Raw genomic sequence first — 24,174 nt, 5'->3', positions numbered from 1 at the left:
ACTGTTCCCCACACAAAGCTATCAACTGGCTTCAGAAGAGTCTTATGGACTATTATGTGGTGCTTTTTTGTGTCCTTTTTAGAGCTTGACAGCTGTGGTCACTATGTACTATTATTGTATGGAAAGGATTTTTCAAAATTTCTACTTTTTAGTGTTCTGTGGAACAAAATAACAGCATATGGGTTTGACCAGACATGAGGGTAAATAAACGATAACAGAATGTTAACTTTTGGGTGAACTATTCCTTTTAAGCCTCATGCTCTGGAAAAAGAGGATTGTAGCCGAAACTGGCATTGAAAAGGCTACAGACTAGTGAAGGAACTAAGCAAGGTATACTCAGCTCAGGTATGCCACTTATTTGAGTTACAAGGATGGTTTGAGAAAAATAAATTAATTAATTAAAAAACCCTGAAAAAATAAGGTTTACAGGTCTTGGTTAGTCCTCTCTGTCTGCCCATTCAATTATGAATAGAACCCTGATGAGAGACTCATAGAAGCAACTAACAACTGACTAACAGTGCTTTTCAATCCGAAGGCTGCATTTGAATTTGGTTGGATATCTGGGCTGCCATGTCATCAAGCACTGTCGAAGGCCATCTCAATTGTGAGGACACTTGGAAGGCAGCCTCGTTTTGCAGACTTCGTTCGTCTTATTTTGGAGGATGCATAAGGTGCATCCTTTGCGGCCTTCAATCACCCACAATCCTTTGATAAGAAATAATTTAGTAATAAATAATCTTTCAAATAAATAATTTATAAGAAACGTTCAAGCCGTGACTGCAGAGGCGGAATTTATGACTTAGCCTTGTGAACTTACTAGACGACCTCATTCATAGTGCCGAATGCTGAGGAGGAGCCTAGCCTACAGCCTCAGAAGGACTGGTCTAGGAAGGACACAGCATTACTAGACTGCAGCCTTTCATTTGAGAAGCACCCCAAATGCTTTCTAATATCTATAACTGAAGGCTTTTCCTGTGGTTCCACATAAGGCCAAACTCTCTGCTGCCCTCTGTGGGCATGGCAGCCTGTAAATGTAGTTAATAAAGATGAAAAACATGCATTCATTGTATGAATGGCATTTTCACACAGTTTCTGGTTGACCTTAAATAATGTATCCTTGGGAAGCCCTCTTGTGGTTTAAATTAGCCTTATGAAGTGCTATTAAAATGCAAACACTGTACCACTGTGCTTTTGATTTTAGTTAATAAGGAATGTTTGAACATTGGTTTTATAAGATGTAGCCCTTCATAAGGGTGCCTACACACTAGTGTAAACTAAATCGGAGAATGCTGCAAATCTGGATTTCATTGGGGGTGGTGGATTGCAAAAATGTAAAAACCTTTGCTCTAATACACTTTGACGAAGGCATCTGTTGACCAATGAGAATTTCAGAGATACGGGTCCAGTTGTGGTTTTGAAAATCAAACTCACTGTACTTCATTTCAAAGTAACCCAGCTCTTTCCACACCCTCAAAATGGATCTTGCACATTACTAGCAGTCAAACATTCTCTAAGAGCTTTCTCTAGTGTGTAGGCACCCTAATTCCATCAATTAAGAATAATATGTTGCAGAACCGAAAGCAATAATGTAGATGTTTATTTTTTACATTTATTTTTCATCCTGGACAGAGAGTTTCTAAATAATGTTAATTTTAAGTTTCCAAATAGTAGCACTTCAAATGTTTGAATTTTTATCGATCTGTTGGAAAACGATCTGCATGCATGATGCACATCTGTGCATCACTTTTCACAAAGACGGATCCTGTTTCCTAAAGGATGCTATGAGCAAAGGCAATCAGCTGTTACATCTGAAAGCAACTCTAATTTGCACTGGAAAATCAAAATTAGGCTGGATAACCTTTGGTATGGAGGAGCTCCCAGCATGTTTGCTAATCACCTACCCTCCATCTCCCTTCGCTTTTTGCTTGTGGCACCATGCCCACTTTGTGCATTCTGCTTGCAGAGGAAAGATTTCTCAGCAATCACTCATGCGCATCAATAATCCAACACCACAATCAGAAACGTACAATAGCCTCACACCATTGTGCTCAGAAAAATGTGCTTGTGTAAAGAATGCTGATTATAGATTGCAGGCAGGGGCGGACTGGCCATAGGGAGAACTGGGACTTTGTTGGGCATATTTGCCCTTCTCCTCAAGTTTATGTATTTTTTTTTAAAACAAAAATTTCGCATTAAGTGCCATAAGCATTATGACCGGTTATCACATTTATAGAGGGTATTTGAGATTTTCTCGCGACCTCAGTGAAGAACGGCTTGGGAGAAATTTTGGCAACTAGTACTCCAAAAGCAATCAATGCAAGTGATAAACATAAGCAGCATACCTGGAAAGGTAGTGGAACAAACAATGTCAGTCCCTTTGTTTTTTTTTTTTTGTTGTTTTTTTGTCATTTATCAGATGAGTAGAGCAACATTTCGAGCAAAAGAGAAAGCAATAGACAGAAATCAAAACACTGGATTTCACAGCTGTTTTTTTTATTTTATTATTATTATTATTTGTCAAATCAAAGAGCTGTCTATACTGGTAAAAATGACTGTCCTCCTTTCTACACCTTTGTGGTATGTTTTACCATATAGCATTTGCTTGACACGGAATAAACAAAAATAGAAAACTGACATATTTTTTGAAAAGCTGATAGCATCGGAAAAAAAAAAAATTGTAATCAAAGTGTGGCCCACTAGGTGTCTCTTGAATTGAGCTCTATACATTTTCAAACAATCACTTTTTACAGCACATGTAATGGAAATGTTGGAATATCAGACCCACCAATATACATATTTTTTGTTATTTTAGAAATGTGCCTGTGGATATCATATTAGTCTTTTTTTTTCTTCATAGACAGTCATCCTCAAAGTCTATACAAAACTGTTAAATGTGCACACAAGTCATCTGAACAGTGTTAGAGATTAACCTCACAGACACAGGGAAATGTTAGACAAGAAGTACTTACATTACCTCCATATAATCATGATAAATATGGGAAGCCAACACTTATCGGATAGAAAATGTTACTGTATGTGTTGTATATGTTGATTCTTGTGTATGATATATGCTGTATTCATGTATACACAATTTGGATTTTTATTATTTTATATTTTTTTTACATTTTTTTATTTTATTTATATGTCACATTCAAGACTGTATAAATAATTCTAGCCCACCACTCCTCCAGCACATGGGTTGTTGTATGTAACTATTATATATTTGTCATCAGCACTGTATTTTCTTAATTTCCAAATGAGTAGCAAATAAAATTATGCATTCCAGTGATTTCACAACCCCTTGGTGCTCATCTTTTCAGTGAATAACTATATTTCAATGTATAGTTAACAGCTGTATAAATATCTGTATCTAATCTTTTCATCCTTGAATGCTGCTGTTTATTGGTGCCTTTATTAAATGCAAAGGGGAAAAAAGAATAATCCCACTTAGTGTAGTCCTTACAGCACATTTTTTTTGTATGTTACTTTTCCTTTACATTTCCTATCAAGCATGTACAAATGTGGGATATTTCAAAGGGTCTTTGCATTCCAACAAAGTAAGATTTAATTGTACGATTGTAATAAAAAGATGGCATCTATCCTGAGGGTTTTACAATCAAGAACAAAAATATTACAGTAGTATAGGTAAGTAATAGGCAATCAGCCAGAAAAACAGAGACATCTGAAATTCTTAGACAAATATGTACAGTATACATATTGTATACAACAACACAAAAACACTTCTAAAAGAGTACTTTCCATTGACAATATTTTCTTAAAAAAAGAAAAAGAAAAACTAAACTGTCTATGTTACAGACTGCCTGCATAATAACCAGTGAACAAAAAAGTACCTTTGCCTATTGCCACTGGAAGCCAGTTGTCTATGTATGAAAAATTGCTAATCTAGGTATGGGTGGTTCCAGTAGTGTAGAGTCATTGTTTTTTTATTTTATGGTATGTTATTATGTTATGTGGAATGTAACAGTGTCTATAGAAAAGTACAGGAAAACAGATTATACAAATTTGAAATGATTGATAAAGATGATCTATGAAATGCTTCATTTGGAGAAATCTGAATGGATACATCTTGATTTATTATACTTCTAGAGTAATTTATGCATCATGCAGTTACTTTGCAATTTACATATAATACAATACCATCATATATTAGTCTACACAACAATGTCAGTGTTGGCTGTAATTTTCAGTCAAACCTGCTGTTAAAAAGAAAGTAGAAACTTACATAGTAATGTTAGTCTTTTCCATTATGTGTTGTGATTGATCGATTATGGCCTAAGAAAAATTGCATGTTATTTTTTTGTCCTTGTTTAAAGTGACACTGTACAGTGAACTAAACCTCTACCTTCCATTTAGCTCAACAAAACAAGAAAAGAGTGAATGGACAGACTCTAAACCCCTCCTCTTTAGAAAACCAAAAAATAAAAATAATAAAAAAATGGAAAATTCTGTTGAAACAAATGTTCATATAATTTTACATGTTTAAGCACAGTTTATATTGAGTATGGACCAATGTGTACCAAAGGGAAAATTTAATAGGGGTCTTCACTCTTCCTCTGTGCATCCCAGTAACTCTGCACGCAAAGTGATTCTTCCGTACCATGACCACGGAAGGATTCGGATGAACCTTGCATAGATGGGAGGATCTATCACGTTCTTTCTGTGGGTGTCGTTATCAAAATTTCCTTGAAAGACCTGCAGAAAAGGAAAATTACAGAATTACACCACATTCCACATTCAATTTATTTCCAAATCAAATATACTCCACAGGGAACAGTCAGATTTTTTCTCCTGTTATTTAAAGGTTAGTTCACCCAATCAATTTAAATTTACTTACCCTCATGTTGTTCCAAACCCTTATGACTTTCTTTCTTATGCAGAACACAAAAGGAGAGGTTTTAATGAATATCTTTTCAATACAATGGCAGTGGATAGTGCCTCACTTGACTTTGAAGATTAAAAAGTATAAAAAAGTGGTCTCTGCATCATATTTGAAGCATTCCGAAAGCATGCGGCAGGTTTTAGTGAGAAACAACCCAAAGTTGAAGTCATTTTCTGTGAAAATCGTGACATCTTTTGTGCATTCAAGAGCGTCATGAGAGAATCGCCTTTACTCCTTCACAACTCAAGTTCTTGTGTGAATGCGTGATACTGTGAACAAGCTTCTCTCATGTGCTCATGAACATGCAAAGGACAAGATTTTCGCTGAAAATTATTTATGTTTGAATTTTGTATCTCTCTAAAAACTATCTTAACCCTTCAGAAGAATTGGGTATGACACATGAGTCACATGGACTTGTTTTATGATACTTTTGGGTCCTTAAAGTTTTGGTGCTATCCACTGCCATTTTATTGGCAAGATATGATATTCATTAAAACATCTCCCTTTGCATTCCGCATACTGTAAGAAAGTAAGTCATACGAGTTTGTAACAACATGAGGGTAAGTAAATTATGACAATATTCATTTTTGGGTGAACTATTCCTTTTATAAAATAAGCCTGACTTTGCATTTCCTTGAGTAGATGTACACAAAAGCACAGGCCTATCAATCAAATAGTGCATATTTAAAGTACAGAGGTAGGTAAGGTCAGTACAGTTCATTTATAAATAAACCTTGTGTGTGGTGCTGAATTGATGCTGAAGGCAAACAAAGCTCAAGTACATTCAGGGTAAAAAGTTCAGAGATCGCAAACAGGAAAAATACAGCAAGTAGCAAAGAGGCTGGTTCAAAAGTAGTTTTCATGTGGGCTTCAAAAGCACATTTGGTAGAGCTCTCTCAAAACACTGACAGCACAATGTTCATCAGTAGGTAGCAAACAATAAGAGCACAGAGCTCCTGCATGTCTGGCTGCATCTCTTAAGACATGTCACAAACAAACATTACATAAAGCTGACATATTCTATCTCTCTCCCTCTCCCACATTTTCACCCTCAGAATCAGCATTCCCTTTTGCACCGTGGAACACACTGTCTCGTGTTTTGCAGCTCAACTCTCTCCAATGTACCGCAAAACAGAGCAAGGGGAAATGTCATAAAAAATTTATTAGGCAAAAGGGCAGCTCAAAACATGAACTCGTTCACTGAGCTCCTCATCAGATGCTCTATGACTGTGTTTGTAGGACATCTACGTGCACAGAAAATACTTTCAATGCCAAGAATTCCCCACCAGGCTTATATAATGATAAGGGCTGCATACTTTGGCTGTAAATGCAGATAGTACAGTGAGACTTGTTCAGACTTTCACATAACCAATTTGATACATGAGAGTTAGGTTTATTTTGATATGATTTCATAATGTAATATTTATGTATTAATGAATATTTTATAAAATATATAGAGATGTATATATGAGATCTGAGATCTGTGTGGTTCAATTCTTGCCAAATAAATTAAGGAGAGTGTGAGGCTAGTTTTCCTAATTTTTACTGAATATTTTTCAGGATAGGTTTCTTATTTCCCATCTCTGTATTGCCACATGCCTTGAATTTTTGGCTACAAAAATCTACTGAAGATCTCCATCCTCCATCTCCACAAAAGATGAGGGTTAACTACAACAATTTGAGCAGAAGTTTGAAGAAGGTCTCATTATCTAAAATTCAGACCACTGACCTGGTAAGACATTTCGGTTAATTACATTAACAACAATGGATTGTTGCTATTTGGCCGTTAAAAGCCACCCATTTACCACTGAAGAAGACATTTTTCATAGAGGTGTATGTGGTGTACTTTTCTGTTATTGTACCTATCCATTTCAATCTTCCATGCAACAGTAAGCATCACTTACACTTTATTCAACGCTGTCGTTTTCTGTGACCGGAACAAAATGAGACATCTCACTCTTGTGATGTTGCCTCTTGACGGAATGACAGAAACAAGTCACTCTCAATTAACTGCTCTCCCTACGCACCCAAAACATTTGGACCGCTTAAGCATAAAAGCTGCAAGCAAAACAAATCCATCTCCAGGACATCCTATAAATATCTGCCTGATGTTTAATGCTTAATCTAATCCTTGAACTGCTCCGCTCATGACTGCAAAGCCATGGAACTGAAAGTAGTCTTTAGATGAACGAATGAATGTTTTGATATGCAGAAACAAATGGGGGATTATCCAAGTAGACATCAGGTATCTCTGATGATATTCTATTTGGGGCTTTATCACTTCATAGCCTCTTCAAGCTGCAAGACTGCTCAATTCATAAACACGTCCTCTGAAGTGAGCCCTTCATATGGAGCTGAATCAGTGTTACAATCTCTAGAGTGATGCTCAAAGTGGGAAGGCATTCTCAAGTCCTTCTGGAGCATGGCTGTAGGAAGATCTGGGAATTACATCTGATCATGTCTATTGCAATCAAATACAGACAGACAGATATCTACTCCATCTATCTACTGTATCTATCTGTCCGTCCGTCCCTCCATCTATTAGGCATGTAAAAATACACAAATTTAACAATACGATACAATAAAAAAAAAAAAAAAGTGCCCACAAATGTTTCGCTCAAACTTATTCAAGGATTAAGCTTAAATGTCTTTTAAATCATAAATGTGTCTGACCTTGGAAACAAAAAGTAGAGCTCTGTAAAGTAACTTAAACAACAGCACTGCATTTATTTTGTTTGATTGTAATCAGAAAAACTCATGAACTCAAATTTTCACATTTTTCTGGAGAAATATTTGTTTGTCCAGGGCCGATTTTAGCTCCGTCTGACACTGTCATGCTCAGTGTCATCTGGGAGAGGTGCAACTTTGCTGCTGCTGCTGTTTCTACATTGCAAATCCACCAATTTGCAAGGTGATACAGATGTAAATAAACGACATGTTTGATTTACTGTAGCGCTGGGACATGACACGTTTTTTGGCAAATTCGACAAGCTGTAATGCAACAATCTACTTGCCGTTTGCCATCGATCTTCTCGTCTATGTACTGTAGATCTGTTGCTCTGTTGTCCTGTGAGCGCTCAGAGCCACCTCTCTGTGGAGGAGACTGTTCCACAGCTCTCAGTGTTGCACTGCTTGGTTTTAATTACATTATAATGTGTTTGTTTATGTATTATACGATACATAAGTGTTAGGGCCGAGGCTCGAATATGGTATTGAATTGTGAGTGTTGTATCATAAGATACAATACAATACGATACAATACGGAACAATCTCCACGAAGAGGAAGCGCTGAGCGCTCACAGGTCAACATCGTACAATACAATATGATACAATATTTTTTCACACCCTTACTATCTATCTGTCAAGAAGTTTCTGGCCTACATTAATTTCAGTATGAAGTATCAGTAAACTAGAACTGAAATAAAGGCATCCTGTCATTTTCCTTGTGGGCACAAATTGAGTGCATTTTCAAAAATATCTTCACAAATCATGAAATTTAAAGGGATTCTTCTCTTCTGTTTTTCTTTCTTGTTTCTTTTTTAATTAGTTCAAGGTATTTTACTGGCAGATTACTGAATGTATTAAGTGGTTTGTGTGAAACCATCAAAATGATTTAATGTGTGAGAATTTAAGTTCTGGATGTGAATGACTGCAGAAAAACATTTGGAATGATATGAAGACCGTGGGAACTAATGATAAGATCTTCATTCCTCTTCAAACATAGCCTATTTAAATAAATGTTGCCATAAAATGGTTCAGGCTCATCATTAGTGAATGTATAATATAGAAAGAAAACTTAGTGAGATTTAAGACTAACAATGTAAAAAAAATAAAATAAAAATAAAATCTTATCTAATTCAATTTTAATGTTTAAATATTTTCATTATATATATATATATATATATATATATATATATATATATATATATATATATATATATATATATTTTTTTTTTTTTTTTTTTTTTTTTTACTTCTGTTCTTTTTCCTTCATTTTTATTTTTTTTGTACTGTAGTGTAATTAAGTGACTTGACACAATGGTGATAGCTCATGGGTTAACTCTTGTGGGGAGTCAAAGCAACAACCTTTCACTTACAAGCCCAAATCTCCATGCCAAAAGTGACCACATGCTCCACTGCATATTGACTTTGGGAATCTGAGCTGAGCAGAAGCTGAATACTGAATGCTGTCTTCTGCACCCAAAAAACACTGACATCTGTGAATGGGGATATGGGACCAGTGGACCCAGGTCAAATTTGCAGACAGACATTATGATATAAGGATTATGTTAATGAGTGTACTGTATATTAGGGCTGGGTTGTAGAATTATGCAGTTTTGCTATACTGGTTATACTGCAGTAGATATATATTTGTGTGACTAAGTGTCAGGACTGCTTCACGTTATTTGCAAGTGAGAGCGACCAATAAACATGGAGGACTGTGAAAATACAGAGCGGCATGTGTCCCAAACAAGTCAAAACAAATTTAAAGGGGTATTGGTAGGGACAACACAAAGCATTGTTTAGTTGATTACCTGGCACATTAATACAAAATTCAACTGATGTGCCACTGGTATCACAGTCAGGTGAGCAAATATAGGCAATTTTACAACAAATAGCCAATATTCGGATAGAAAAATAGCCATTATCACTTGCTATTTGTATTTGTACATCTATACTGTATTTAAATACAACCTAAATAACTATATTACTTATGATATACAGCATTATGCAATCTAAAATTACTGCCCACACAGTACATATTGGGAGTACTGAGCTTATCTGCTCATGCTTTGTATCAGCTGTGTCTGCGACATTGCGTGATACAGAGCTGGTAATTCCATTGACCTTTAGTGGGATATGCCAGCATTTGTGTGCAAGGCTCAGCATTTCCTAAATATGATATATTTGGTGTGATGCAGAACTTTATTTTTACTTATTCACACTTTTTTTTCCTATTCACAAAGTGCTGTTAAATAGGCCTATCACGGTTTGTGACGTGTTTTATGCTCCATTAAAAACCAGCAAAAGAAAATATGCTAAACAGTCACTAATGATGGAGGTATTGCCTGAACTTTCACCTTTCTTGAAATTGTCTGGACTGTCTATAAAATTAACTGTTATAGATCTGGCAGGCAGCATAATTTACCCAAAGGGTCAACATCCCATACCCCAATGTGTCAGGACAAGGACCAAATGAGGACACAATCGCTTTTAATACACCTTTTTTTTATTTTTTTTATTTTTTATCCCATATAATTCACTCTTTTCTCTTTCTTAGACTCATCTATATAGTATCAGATGAGCTGAACAGATCGGGTTCGGCTTCTGTTAGTGGCGCTGTTTTGGCCATCTCAAGTATGGTTTTCGACTCTGGTCTCTCTCCTGGAGAAAATGATTCCAGTCAGAACAAACATGTTGTCTCAGGCTCAGGGCAGCATTTGGCACCCCCAGCCGGACTTGTAGAAGTCATGGGTATGGCCCCTCAATGGGGCACTCTTTTGAATGATGGGTTATCCCCCGCTGTGGTTGATTCCAAAATGTTTTACTCTTAAAATGGCTCTGCTAGTGGCATTGGCATTGCTTAAGAGAGTTGGTGATTTGCATGCCATGTCGATCAATCCCTTATGTATGAATTTTGCCCCAGGCTGTTCAAGGTTCGTGTAAAGACCTTGTTTGGGCTATTTTCCCAAGGTTATTTCTACATCATAATTTTTCAGGATTTCTATCCTCCCCCATTTGAGTTCATGCCTTGCCCAGTTTGGGTGCTGCGAGTTTATGTTGACCATGCTAGCCAGTGGTGTAAGTCAGAGCAGTTGTTTGTGTGCTTTGGTGGCCGCATCAGGGGTGTTTTGGTGTCCAAGCAAACACCAAAACACGGCTTATCGATGCAATTTCAAGTGCCTACGAAGAATGCAGTTTATCTTCGCCCTCGGGTATTCGAGCTCATTCTACAAGGAGCATGGCATTCTCATGGGCTTTGGCTAGAGGTGCGTCCTTGGAGGACATTTGTATGGTGGCAGGGTGGTCCTGTCCACATACATTTGTTAGATTATATAATCTGGACAAGGGTTTGACTCCTGCTTCCTAGGTTCTCTCTGTTGGAACAGAAGTAAACTCATAATTCCTACTTTTTATTCAGATGCTTTAGCTCACTTGTGCGACGCTATATGGCTGCCACATGGGCTTGAATGTATATCATTCTCATAGTGATTATACTGAACATCTCAGTTACGTGGAACGTAACCCTGGTTCTCTGAATGGGAACGAGACGCTGCATAGCTGGCCATACTCTCTAGCAGCTGCTTAGGCTCGTGCCTTCTTGCAAAAAATCAGACTTGATGGTGCAAAAGCGAGCGCCTTTATAGAGTCTGTGACGTAGCTCACTAGGGGCGTCGCTTAAGCTCCATCAGCCAATAAATTGGCATGATTGTATAAGGGCTTCAGACCACGTGACACTCAGACGTGTCCCATAGTGATTACGCAGCGTCTCGTTCCCACTCAGGGAACCAGGGTTACGTTCCACGTAACTGAGACGGTTGCACTAGAAAAAAAATTTATCCGTCACTCTGACGGACTGAGTTGTAAAATTTCTGTCATGGTCTTCTTTTATCTGTCATCCTTGTTTTAATTTAATAAATTCTGAGGCTACATTCAGGGGTGCAGCATCCATTATAATGGAATGTACAGTACATACAGTATCATTATATAATAGATTTTTGACTCAAGCAAGAGTATTTTGAAACAAGAGTTTGAGGGTGAAAATTGTATAGTACCTGTCAATCAACTGCTGCAATAAAACATGGGGCTTTATTTTTGTAAGTGTGCAAAGCACAGTGTAATGTGCAATGACTGTGTGCAACGTCTTTTCCAATTATCATGAGAGCACTAATTCTAATCGCAATTTTCGTGTCAGCGCAAAGCGCAAGTGGGCGTGTGTGTGGGTTTAGGCGCACACACTGTGGGTGTATGTTAATAAAGTACCGCAAAGCCCAATTTGGTATTTTCCTGAGAAATAGGTCAATAAGCTAAGATGTTTGAAAACCACGTCTTAACTCAGCCCAAAGTTTAACCCTTGTGCACTGTTCATTTGTGAGTCACACTTGATGTTTGTGGGACAAAAATGACCCGAAAATACAACTGTAATATTTTCCCTTTTTTTTTTAAGATATGTTTTTAAGATTGGTATCAGGTTAGATACTTTGCTTATGTACTTGTTCCTGTTGAAATGTCCCAGTACCTCACATCATACAACTGAGTAGAGCTGCTATTGTGCGGGTGGCTGTAGAGTTTATTAAGCGCGCACAGAGCGCATAAACTGAGCATACTCTCTATACTCTAATTCAGAGCACAAGAGTTAAACTCAGTTCCTGCATTTGCAGTTTGGATATTCCACCAGCAAGTGGTAATAAAGTTCATGTCCAAACTCTGAAAATACTGTATAGTGGAACATTAAATAATGTCCCTGATGATCAGATTTGTAGCCGTCTTATATGAAACAAAAAATTATGAGATTTGTGTGAAACTATCTATAGGCCATGGTTTATTTTTCTATTATTATTATTACATTTAAATTTACAATTGTATTTATCTAATTTGGTGCAAAACTGGCAGAAGTTGGAGAGAGTAAAATGTTTTTGAATTTGTATGACTTTTTTTCTATTTAGAAATATTCTTGGTTTAATTTATTTGTGTTTAAATTAATTAATTAAATTTTTCAAAATCGACCACCAGAAGTGAAATGCTTGCTGAAACAATCACTGTTAATACTAGCCATGATTTGTGTGTCAGTAGATGAAAATGATAAATACATACATACATTCACTGTAATTTAATGGAGTCTACATCCAATTTCTGATGAGAATGCCATTTTCCATGCTAATAAAAGGAGCATGTCGCTGTCGTAGAAATATTCCCGACAATCATTAAGGATGCTGTTAATGCACAAAATAGCTTAATTTTAAATTCCTCTAATTCATGGCATACCGTTTACACTACCAACTTCTAATGAATGTGCTGTCTTTGTTTATATCACTGGTGCTCAAGGGAATGGACTGTATAATAGGATGCAGACGGTGGAATAGGCAGAGAAAACATCAGAATTAAATTACACCTGGGGCCGGTTGCATAAACATAGCCATTAACTTAAGACTGTGTCTAACAATTAGTTTGACTAGCTAAAGACGCCATAGAAAGCCTGTTGCATAAAACAAGCTCACAGGTGTCTTTAGTAATTTGCATTGCATTGTGGGAAAAGTAAGACACTGAACAGTTAAAAAAAAATTTCCAACAGTGGATGTTCAATACAGTTTACGGTTTTCACTGAAAATATTTGCTTATTAGAGGATGTAGTGCTTCAAAATTTATTCTAATGAACAAATTGAGTGATTTTAACTCAAATAATAAAAAACACAAGTTTTGTTTCCATCGTAGAAGTCAAAGTCTTCTTCAAAGTCTCAACTCAAGCCCCTTTCAGCCCTCAACTAAAGCCCCCACTGGCTCAGCTGACAGTTATTTTCCATGGCAACATGGAATGTAAACAAAAGTTATCCTGTGGGGTCTGCTGTCTTACATTTCGGTCTTAAATTAGAATGATCTGTTTGTATGCAACTGACTGAAAAAATGAAGACTAACATTTTAGACGACTAACTATTAAGACTAGTCTAAAACAGTTTTATGCAAAGTTTGCACATTGCACGGCTGATTTTTCCAAATCCACTTGAGCCTAGACTTAGTGCATGCTTGCACGAAAATACAAAAACTTCATGGCCATGCCCACTGACTTTGCCCGTATGACTTATGGCATAGCGCTGCGCTTAACGCTTGCACTTTTAAAACAGTGCCCAAGATATTTAAATATTGTCAGTTACGTGCGGCTTGAAAAGGAATGAACCGTCTGGTCGGAAAATTTTAAAAGCGCAAACACTCATGTGACTTCAAGGAACTTCAGTATGCCTGATATCAAGCACTTCAGCTCAGTTAAAACAGGTTCTCCATTGAAATAATGGAGAATTCTGCTCTAAATGTCATGTTTCAGCTAAGATTAAATGCAAGTATAATTAGCAGAAATGGTAAGCCGTTTTTCCACGCTTTCTTATTGTTCTAATACTTTTTGCGTTTATTATCATGCAGTAGCACATTGACAAAGAAACACATATACGATCAGGTGTAAATGGTAATGTGTCTGTAAATGGTGATGGCGCCTGTCCTCTTGCGATTGGGTTGCCCTAAACGCATCTTAATACCAGGCAATAAACGGGGCAGGGCACACACACTGCAGAAGTAAGAGAGATAATGTGAAATCAAAACTGATGCACTAGGTTTAAGTGGTTTTCTTGTTTCTTTTTTCATCTGTCAAAAAGACAGAAAGCATTTGAAATTATCCGTCAATGGCTATAAAAAAAATCTGTAAATGACTGAGAATTTTCGGTCAATGCAACCCCTGGCTGCGACCAGAAGTACATTGCGTCAGCCGTGTGGGATACCCGAGTTCTCTCTCGTGTTGAAATCAGGAGGTAATCGCGTTTGCATTATCAGTGACGAGTGTGATTCGGATGTTCCCCTACTCTAATATTAAATGTTTACCCCACTGACTGTTAGGTTTAGGATTTGGGTTTAGGTTTAGGTTTGGGTGTCGAGAAAATATATGCTTTCCTCTTCACTGTATTACATCATTTACAGCTAAAAACAACTCGCTTTACAGCTTGCTTTTTTGCGCCCCTCTATGGGCATTTCACCTGAAAATTGGAGCTTACATGTGCTCTTAAGTTCAAAAACACTACCCGTTTTGGCTACTGAGGGCCGAAACAGTAAGCACAGACCAAGTTTAGCTCAAGAAAAGTCAATCTACTGTTTGCGAATTCACTGTGAGATCAGTCTAGCTCACACGTGCCCATACATTTAACAACACTTCCAGCTTCAGCCACTGGGGGCAGTGATTCAAATTTCAGTAAGCTCTGACAATTTCAGCAGTGGGTCTGCAGACTAGTCAAAAACAGAACCTGAAAGAATGACAAGCTTTGGTCTTGCACCGTTCGCTTGGCCTCACCTTACACTACAAATATAGCAAATAATGTAAGAGTAGAACAATTTGTTGGAAGTCCACTCTCTGACAATGAGGTCACTCTGTGAGCAGAAGACAAAGACCACTAGTGGTTTCCATCATGTTAGAAAAGGGCTTAAAATGAAGAAACTGCTTAAACTGTCCATAGATATCTAATACAGGCATTTTAGAGGAGCACCTCTAAAATTCAGAAGGTACTCTACTTAATACATTTCTACTAATAAAGTTGGTGCTCTCTCTGGGTGACTAAGCCTCACTTAAACTTCCTGCTTACTGGCTGAAAATAGAGTTATACTTTTCCCCTCCAATCTGTTCTGGTCTGTGCCTTCTATCTGACCCACTGGGCAATGTCTCCGAAGTATTGATTTCTCCAATGAGCACAAGGGCACCTACAATCAAAAGAGGCCAGGGAGCTATATGCCTTTCCTGAAGGTAAGTCATGATTTGAAATCGATGTGGATGACACAATAGGGCACATCTATGATTTCCCTATATTGCCTTGTGTTGCTATTAAGGGAATTAAATCCATTTTTTTTTCTACTTTCACTCAAAAGCCGATATCAATCTTCCAAGCCTATGAGATGCTGCTAATCAAACTGCCATTTTTGTATAATATAGAGCACAATCAAAACTAACATGGGCCCCAGAGCTTCATGTCCACTTGAATGGTCACCAAGGGAATGCAGATACATGCCTGACTGGGGAAAGGGGATCTATTGGCAGCTAATCATGGAATGTGATTTTACTTACTGCCATCTAATGCTCCACTGACCCCTCGCACCAGGAGGGAAAACTTCTGTTCACTTGCTAATTAACCCCTTGACACTGACCTGAGGCAAATCAATTTTGGCTGTGCATGACTGTGCTAATCACAATCGCTACGTCAGAATATTCATACTTCCATACTATATAGTATGCCAGTACAGTATGCCAATGGAGTAGTATGTCCGAAACACAGTATTCATGAAGCAGTAAGCAAGAAATACCAGGATGACCTACTATTTCTGGCGAGATTTTGAAATGCGGATCGACTAGACACTTTACGACCATGTGTGTTCATTGGCAAACACTACAGTGGGGCAGATGTTTTCTGACAAAACATTTAAGAGTCTTTTTATAGAGTTGTTAGCACAGAAATTATGCGGTAATATGTATTATGCGATGTTACTAAAATTACCAGTTTTCATAATGAGGGAAGTCTTGCAGTGCGGTGAGTCTGGACTTAGGCCAAAACCAGAGGATGATTTTCTGTTTAGACATGCAATCTGAAGAACACAGCAAGTGATCATCAACCACATACTGTACACACTACAGCTAAAAATGGTGTCACTCCTTTTTTGTGTGCTTGAGTGCTAAATGTTGCTATCATTATTATTGTGTTAGACTGCAACGATACTTAAAGTGAAATCGATGAATGGATGTGACATCATTTCAAACAAAATGTAGCCAAAATGAAGATGTTTTTGAGTTTAAAAAAGTTAAAAATTCAGAACCTACACTTCTATAAGTTGAAACATGAAGAAAATATGAGAATGTGATAAAAATTGGAGGTAGATTGCTGCCATCTGGTGAACAAAATATAAATAACATGACTTGAAAACCATGTTGTGCCAGTAACAGCCAGTAGATGGCTGTAGCCACCTACTGTGTAGTCTGATGGCTACACAGTATGCATTTGGATATATATTTAGACATTACCAAACTAGTATTTATCACAGTTTAGCATTTTAAAATTTACTGAAGCGTCAGTTTTTGCAGTTAATGCCATTATTGCTTGCAATCAAACCTGATCATGGTGTTACAAAGACACAGAATAAGCATTTTTCTACCAATAATTTATTTAAAACATTAAAATTGATCAGAAATTAATTGCAAAATTCTAAAAAATTCAATTAGAGTATAAAATAGAAGAATCAGAGTAAACATTTTGCAATTTCAAACTTTCTATTATAAAAAAAAAATATTTTGCTAAATTTATTGGCAGATGCTATATGCACCCTGGTGCAAATAATGATATATGCTTTTTACACCCCAGTGCAAATATTGGCAGATATTATTTGCACTCCAACCATGGTGAAAATAATGGTAGATACTAATTGCACCCATTTGCACATATTGTCAGATGCTATTTGCACGCTGGTGCAAATAATGATATATGCTATTTACACCCAGTTAAAATAGTCGCAAATATTATTTGCACACCGACCATGGTGCAAATAATGGTAGATACTAATTGCACCCTGGTGCAAATAGTTTCAGATACTATTTGCACCCATATCTAAATACTAACATACAGTATAGGCATCACTGCAGTGTGTTTATTGTGTTTATTTAGAGTCCCACAGACAAACTACATTAACCCCTACCCCTAAACCTAACCTTAACCTTACCTTATAAAATATAACCTTAGTTCCCTATCTGTCACTCACTCGACATTGTGCCGATGTAGTGACACAAGGGGTCACTCTTGGGAGCCCAAGACACCTCTGGTCTTTGATAAAAGGCCAATGAAAATTGGCGAGTGTTATTTGCATACCACTCCCCCGGACATACGGGTATAAAAGGAGCTGGTATGCAACCACTCATTCAGATTTTCTCTTCGGAGCCAAACGGTCTATGCTCACTGAGCTGAATTCCCACGGCTGTTCATTCACCTCTGCTGGATCTGATGGCGCATTTCAGCGGCTTCTCCCCCTTCTGCACTGGTGCACTGCAGAGAATGCCCCTGGGTGCTTCGGCAGAAGTAAAAGAGCATATTTCTCTAAAAGAGTATATTTCTCTAAAAGAGCAGCACACACAGAACGTCTTTTTAAAGATGCCTTTCCATTTGTGTGTTATTCCTGGTTGCGCTCCTTATCTCTCGCCCTCTGACGGCCACGATCACTGTCTTTTGTGTCTGGGCACTGCTCACACGGAGACAGCATTCGTGGATGGGTCATGTACTCATTGCGAGAACATGTCCATGGCAACGATGTGGTCATGGCTTACCTTCGTAAGAAAGCAAGCCACCCCAGAGGCTCCCTGCCTCGGTTCTTCTACCCACGGGTATGAGGCCAGCGTGGCTAGCACTGGGGACCCCAATGGGACCACCTCTGCCGGGTATCCCCCCACGGACCTCCCATTCCCCAGCACGCTCGTCTGCCCCGATCGGGCTTCCGGATGAGTCTGCTGGCTCGTCTCATGGCGAGTTCGACCTCTTATTCGGAGCCCGCAAAGGTGATGAGCTCTCAAGCGCAGCATCGGAGAGTGGGTTCGTCCAGTCGGATGCGGAAGCCTCAGCTGGACTCCTCCCTTCGGGTGCGGTCACTCAGTCACAGTCTGATGTGGAATGATGACATGCTTTCCCGGGCAGCCACGAGCGTCGGGCTAGAGTGGAACCCTCCGCTCTCCCCTGAACCCTCGCGGCTCGATGATTAGTTCCTGGGCTCGCGGCGCTGCTCACAGCCACGCCCTACCCCGTTCCTTTCTTCCCGGAAGTGCATGAAGCACTGACAACGTCGTGGGAGGCACCTTTTACTGCCCGGTCCCGATCTTTCAGCTTCCCCGCCCTCACTACCCTAGATGGTGGGGCGGCCAAGGGCGATTCGGCAATCCCCCCGGTACCCATGCCCGCAGAGCGCCACCACCTGGCATGGGCGCCCAAAGCTCCTGTCCAAGGCCTGTAGGTTTACGTCATCCCTGACGGCCAAAGCCTATGGTACCGCTGGACAAGCCGCCTCCACCCTGCACGCCATGGCTCTCCTGCAAGTCCACCAAGCCAAGGTGCTAAAGGAACTGCATGAGGGTAGTTCCTCCCCAGGATTGATGCAGGAGCTGCACTCTGTGACTGACCTCACTCTCCAGGCGACCTTGGTGGTCCAGGAGCGCCACCTTTGGCTCAACCTGTTTGAGATGGGAGAGACCGAAAAGGCACGGTTCCTTGCTGCCCCCATTTCCCAGGTTGGCCAGTCAGGCAACAATGTTGAGGACTTTGCCCAGTAGTTCTCAGCGGTGAAGCAGCACATCCTGCCCTGGCGCGGCTCAAGATCCCGCACCCCATCTGCTCGTCGCCAAGGGTATCCCCCTGCGGTGACTGCACCGGCTCCGCCGCAGCCAGCCCCTGAGGCCCGGCCCCAGCGTGGAGCCCACCGCACGAATCAGACGCCGCCCGTCTCACAGCCGCCAAGAACCCGCGAAAGGCTTTGAAGCACCTCTGAGACGGGCGACCCAGGGATGACAAAACCCACTGCTCTGGAGCTGGTAAGCAGACCACTCCATCCCCCGGTGGAGGGCCGGGAGGAGAATCTTTTGTTACCTTTGCATTTAATTGTGCCACATGCCCAAGTGGCTGCAGTACCCAAGAGTTCAGCAAGAGCAGTTTCCTTGTTCCCTGGGTCACATACCCGGTGTGCATGGCCGTCATCATGACCACTGTCCACCACTCCATTTTGGCAGGTTTGGCGCTCCAGCGCCCATGAGCGCCCAGCTGTGGCACAAATTTGCCCCCGATGTGACAGTCTCCACGGGTCATGAGGACAGGCCTCTTCCTCCCCCATCCCAGGCTGTTCCAGGGGTGGTCACAAGGAGCCAGGTAAGTACTTTGATGTCCCTGAACTCAGCACGGCCACGACATGGTGTGGCACCTCTGCGAGGTCCCACCCGCAGTACATCCGACGAGATTGTCCCTCTGGCCGAGATGAAGAAGGGGTTTTACAGCCCCTACTTCGTTGTACCGAAAAAAGGCGGTGGGTTGCGGCCAATCTTGGACCTGCAAGTACTGAATCGGGCTTTACACAGACTCCCGTTCAAGATGCTGATGCAAATACTCACTCTAGCGAGCGTCCGGCATCAAGATTGGTCCGCGGCAGTAGACCTGAAGGACGCGTACTTCCAAGTCTCGATTCTACCTCGACACAGACCCTTCCTGCGGTTTACATTCGAGGGTCGGGCGTATCAGTACAAGGTCCTCCCTTTCGGTCTATCCTTGTCCCCTTGCATCTTCATGAAGGTTGCAGAGGCAGCCCTTGCCCCACTAAGGGAAGTGGGCATTCGCATCCTCAACTATCTCGACGATTGGCTAATCCTAGCTCAGTCTCGGGATGTGTTGTGTGCACACAGGTACCTGGTGCTCTTGCACCTCAGCCGACTAGGGCTTCGGGTCAACTGGGAAAAGAGCAAGCTCCTCCCGGTTCAGAGCATCTCTTTTCTTGGTTTGGAGTTTGACTCAGTCTCGTTGATAGTGCGCCTCACGAACGAGCGTGCACAGTCGGTGCTGACCTGTTTGAAGGTGTTCAGACAGCAATTCCACTGACACTCTTTCAGAGGCTCCTGGGGCATATGGCATCCTCAGCGGTGGCCACTCCGCTTGGGTTGATGCATATGAGACTGCTTCAGCACTGGCTTCAGACTCGAGTCCCGAGATGGGCATGGCGCCGTGGGACACATAGCGTGGCCATCACGCCGATCTGTCACCGCCTCTTCAACCCTTGGACCGACCTCACGTTGCTACGGGCAGGCATTCCCCTAGAGCAGGTCTCCAGGCACGTCGTGGTTACAACAGATGCCTCCAATACGGGCTGGGGCGCTGTATGCAATGGGCACGCGGCCGCGCGGCTTATGGACGGGCCCGCGGCTGCGTTGGCACATCAACTGCCACGAGTTGCTGGCAATTCTGCTCGCCCTGCGGAGGTTCTGGCTGTTGATCCAGGGCAAGCACGTGTTAGTTCGGACAGACAACATAGCAACAGTAGCATATGTCAACCGTCAAGGCGGTCTGCACTCCCGTTGTATATCACAACTCACCCGCCGTCTCCTCCTCTGGAGTCAGCAGCACCTCAAGTTGCTGCAAGTGTAGCAAATTAGCTTAAAAAGGGAATTATTTATAATTAATTATAACTGGTTATAATTAATAATAAATATTTAGATTAGATCTTAGAATTAACTGTAGCAGAATCGATATTACAATTACTTGATCTGTCCGTCCAATATAAATATGTAGCAAATTAGCTTAAAAAGGGAATTATTTATAATTAATTATAACTGGTTATAATTAATAACAAATATTTAGATTAGATCTTAGAATTAACTGTAGCAGAATCGATATTACAATTACTTGATCTGTCCGTCCACCGAGCAGACAATATAATTATTTATCAATTCTAGGAAGATTACTTTCCTAGCCAAGGAACGATAGCCTTCCTACTTATACAGTGCTAGCAGTAGTTTAGCATGTAGCAAGGAGCAACATTCAGTGACTTTGAATTGTGAGCGGAACACAGAGACAATCAATTGTGAATATAAGGGATTTAATAAATGAAACTATAACTAACATACAAACAAACTAAGCAAAACATACATATATAGAATGAAGGAAAGTAAGGAAAGGAGAGAGAAGAGCAAAGAATGGCAGTATTCACATCAATTAACCACAACCTAAATGAGAATCATCAGAGGCACAATTCACCTTAAAAGGGGTTCAAACTTAAACGCGCATCTAATCAGTTGTAAATGGTTACTTGCATTGGTTTGTTGCTGAATAAGAGTCTTGATGCGGTAGACGAGGTTCTCGACGATTTCTTTAGGAGTGAGTTGAAGAAGTCCACAGCAAATCCACAAAGTTACTTGAAGGTAAACACTGCCAGAAGGTTAAACTCAAGAGGAGAGTTTTGGAGTGTGTTGGTCTCAAGAAGAAGAGTTTTGAGCGATGATTAGTCTGCGTTCTGGAGTTTTAATAGTTCATTGCCGCACCCACTTTGTGGGTGGAGTGGCCAATCAGAGGCATGCATTTTGAGCGGGAGAGACATCCTTTGTCTCCGTTTATGGCCCATTCGCATTTTATTGCTGATCTAGACCGCTAGTGCAGCTTTTAATTCAAAACATAGTAAGAATTGTTCGAAGCATTTCACGATCACATGGTGTACATTATTGTGTGAGAAATAAAGAGAAGATCATTTTGATACCAAGAAGGTAACCTCCAGACGATATTAAAGCAGAGATACACTCATACACTTGAATATAGGCATTTAACATCTAACTAATACAAGTAAAGGGTTTTAACTAAGTTAATATAATAGGGGAATATACATACAACACATGCATATAGCAGATACATTTATAACTGCTTACTATGGCCTAAATAGAGAAAATGTCTTTAGGTGTATGTGACATATATTGGAATTACTGGAGACAGACAACTGCTCTGGTGCCTGGCACGGGGGTCACCCCCCTTTCTGTGGAATGTGTTTGAAGCTTGATGGAGACACTCCAGAGGCGACCTGTTTTAGCATCCTTTTGATAGTGATAAAGACCATCTGCAATTTAGCACCCATATAAATGTAAACGCGGAGGCCAGGTCAGTAATTTATATGCAAATGTCAAACGGCTAAAAGGTTTTTTTTTTAACAAAGTGTAATTAGCCATCACTGATCTTACACAGATGTTACACAAGCCACTCATATCCCGGGTGACCTCAACACTTCAGCGGATGTGCTGTCATGGCAGGTTACCCTCAGGGGAGAGTGGAGACTCCACCCTCAGATGGTCCAGCTGATTTGGAGTCAATTCGGTCAAGCAGAGGTAGACCTGTTTGCTTCCTGGGAATCCTCCCACTGCCCGCTTTGGTACACACTGGCCGAGACACCCCTCGGTATAGATGCGCTGGCACACAGCTGGCCCCCTGGACTATGCAAATATGCTTTCCCCCGGTAAGCCTACTTGCACAGACCCTGTGCAAGGTCAGGGAGTACGAGGAGCAGGTCGTCCTGGTAGCACCCTACTGGCCCAACCAGACGTGGTTCTCGGACCTCACGCTCCTCGCGATAGCTCCCCCCTGGCAAATTCCCCTGAGGAAGGACCTTCTTTCTCAGGGACGGGGCACCATCTGGCACCCGTGACCAGACCTCTGAAATCTCCATGTCTGGCCCCTGGATGGGACGTGGAAGACCTAAGCAGTCTACCACTCACGGTGGTAGACACGATCACTCAGGCTAGGGCCCCCTCTACGAGGCGCCTGTATGCCTTTAAGTGGCGTCTGTTCGCTAAGTGGTGTTCTTCCTGACGAGATGCGCAGTCAGATCGGTGCTTTCCTTCCTGCAGGAGGGAACCTGAAGGTGTATGTAGCCGACACAGTGGATGGTAAGTCCTTAGGGAAGCACGACCTGATCATCAGGTTCCTGTGAGGCGCCAGGAGGTTGAATCCCTTCAGACCACACCTCGTTCCCTCATGGGACCTCTCTGTAGTTCTTCAGGGTCTACAGAGAGCCCCTTTGAGCCTTTGCAGTCAGCTGAGCTTAAGGCAATCTCCTTGAAGACTGCCCTCCTGACTCACTTCCATCAAGAGGGTAGGAGACCTGCAAGCGTTCTCTGTCAGCGAAACGTGCCTGGAGTTTGGTCCGGGCTACTCTCACATGATCCTGAGACCCTGACCGGACTATGTGCCCAAGGTTCCCATGACCCCTTTTAGGGACCAGGTGGCGAACCTGCAAGCACTGCCCCAGGAGGAGGCAGACCCAGCCCTGACGTTGCTGTGTCCGGGGTGTGGTCTCCGCGGTGTCTTCCCCTTGGGAGGGACACCCCCTCGACTAGACCTGGTTGCCCCAGTGGGTTAATTCCCTTTTTTGGGGGGGGAGGGATATACTCCCCGGCATTTACCGTGACCAAATCACTGCAATGGAATCAAAATGTACTGTATATTAATTTTTATCTCTTATTTTAAGTAGTATTAAAGGAAATATTAAGAGTGGAAACAGAAAATTGGATGGGAAAAAAAGTGGGACAAAACATGGATTCGAACCACGGTTGTTAGAACAACAGTACACAATCACACACCGTCTTTACACCTCACGCCACTGCAGCAACTTATTTATTTTGGTCAAAAATGACTGAATACCATGGGGGGTTAAACACCTTCTTACTGCCATTGGCCATATTATGGTGGGTGTGACCTGGTGCTTCACCTATTTTAATGGCAACATTTTATTTTTTTCTGTAGATTTCTTCAAATAGAGGCATTTTCAAAGACCATGTTATGTGAGTTTTTCAGATTAAGTCTATAAAACAAAATAACAGATGGTAACTGGTGCATACCATGGCCTCATATAGTGTGTAAACAAATTACACATTCTCTACAGAAGGGGTTGGCAACCTATGGCATACGTGCCAGCATTGGCACCCTGGAGGGATAATAACTGGCACGACAGCAATGGCGAGAGAGAAGTAGACTATTTTATTTATA

The 24,174-nt window shown here is 40.9% G+C and overlaps 1 protein-coding gene across 3 annotated transcripts in view; it reads right to left on the bottom strand.

Moving 5' to 3' along the window:
• Positions 1–2,485: 2,485 nt before the first annotated feature.
• Positions 2,486–24,174, bottom strand: part of LOC127439940 (EGF-like repeat and discoidin I-like domain-containing protein 3) — a 303,076-nt gene continuing 281,387 nt past the window's right edge. For all 3 annotated transcript variants that reach the window (XM_051696244.1, XM_051696245.1, XM_051696246.1), the window contains one exon: positions 2,486–4,713. In XM_051696244.1, coding sequence (XP_051552204.1) covers positions 4,564–4,713 — 150 coding nt within the window. In that variant the 3' untranslated portion in view covers positions 2,486–4,563. The remainder of the gene's footprint in view (positions 4,714–24,174) is intronic.

This window comes from Myxocyprinus asiaticus, chromosome 4 (assembly GCF_019703515.2).
Source record: "Myxocyprinus asiaticus isolate MX2 ecotype Aquarium Trade chromosome 4, UBuf_Myxa_2, whole genome shotgun sequence".
In the NCBI taxonomy this organism is placed as follows: Eukaryota; Metazoa; Chordata; class Actinopteri; order Cypriniformes; family Catostomidae; genus Myxocyprinus; species Myxocyprinus asiaticus.
The sequence above is the reverse complement of the archived record's forward strand: the minus strand, read 5'-3'. Positions and strand labels throughout refer to the sequence as shown.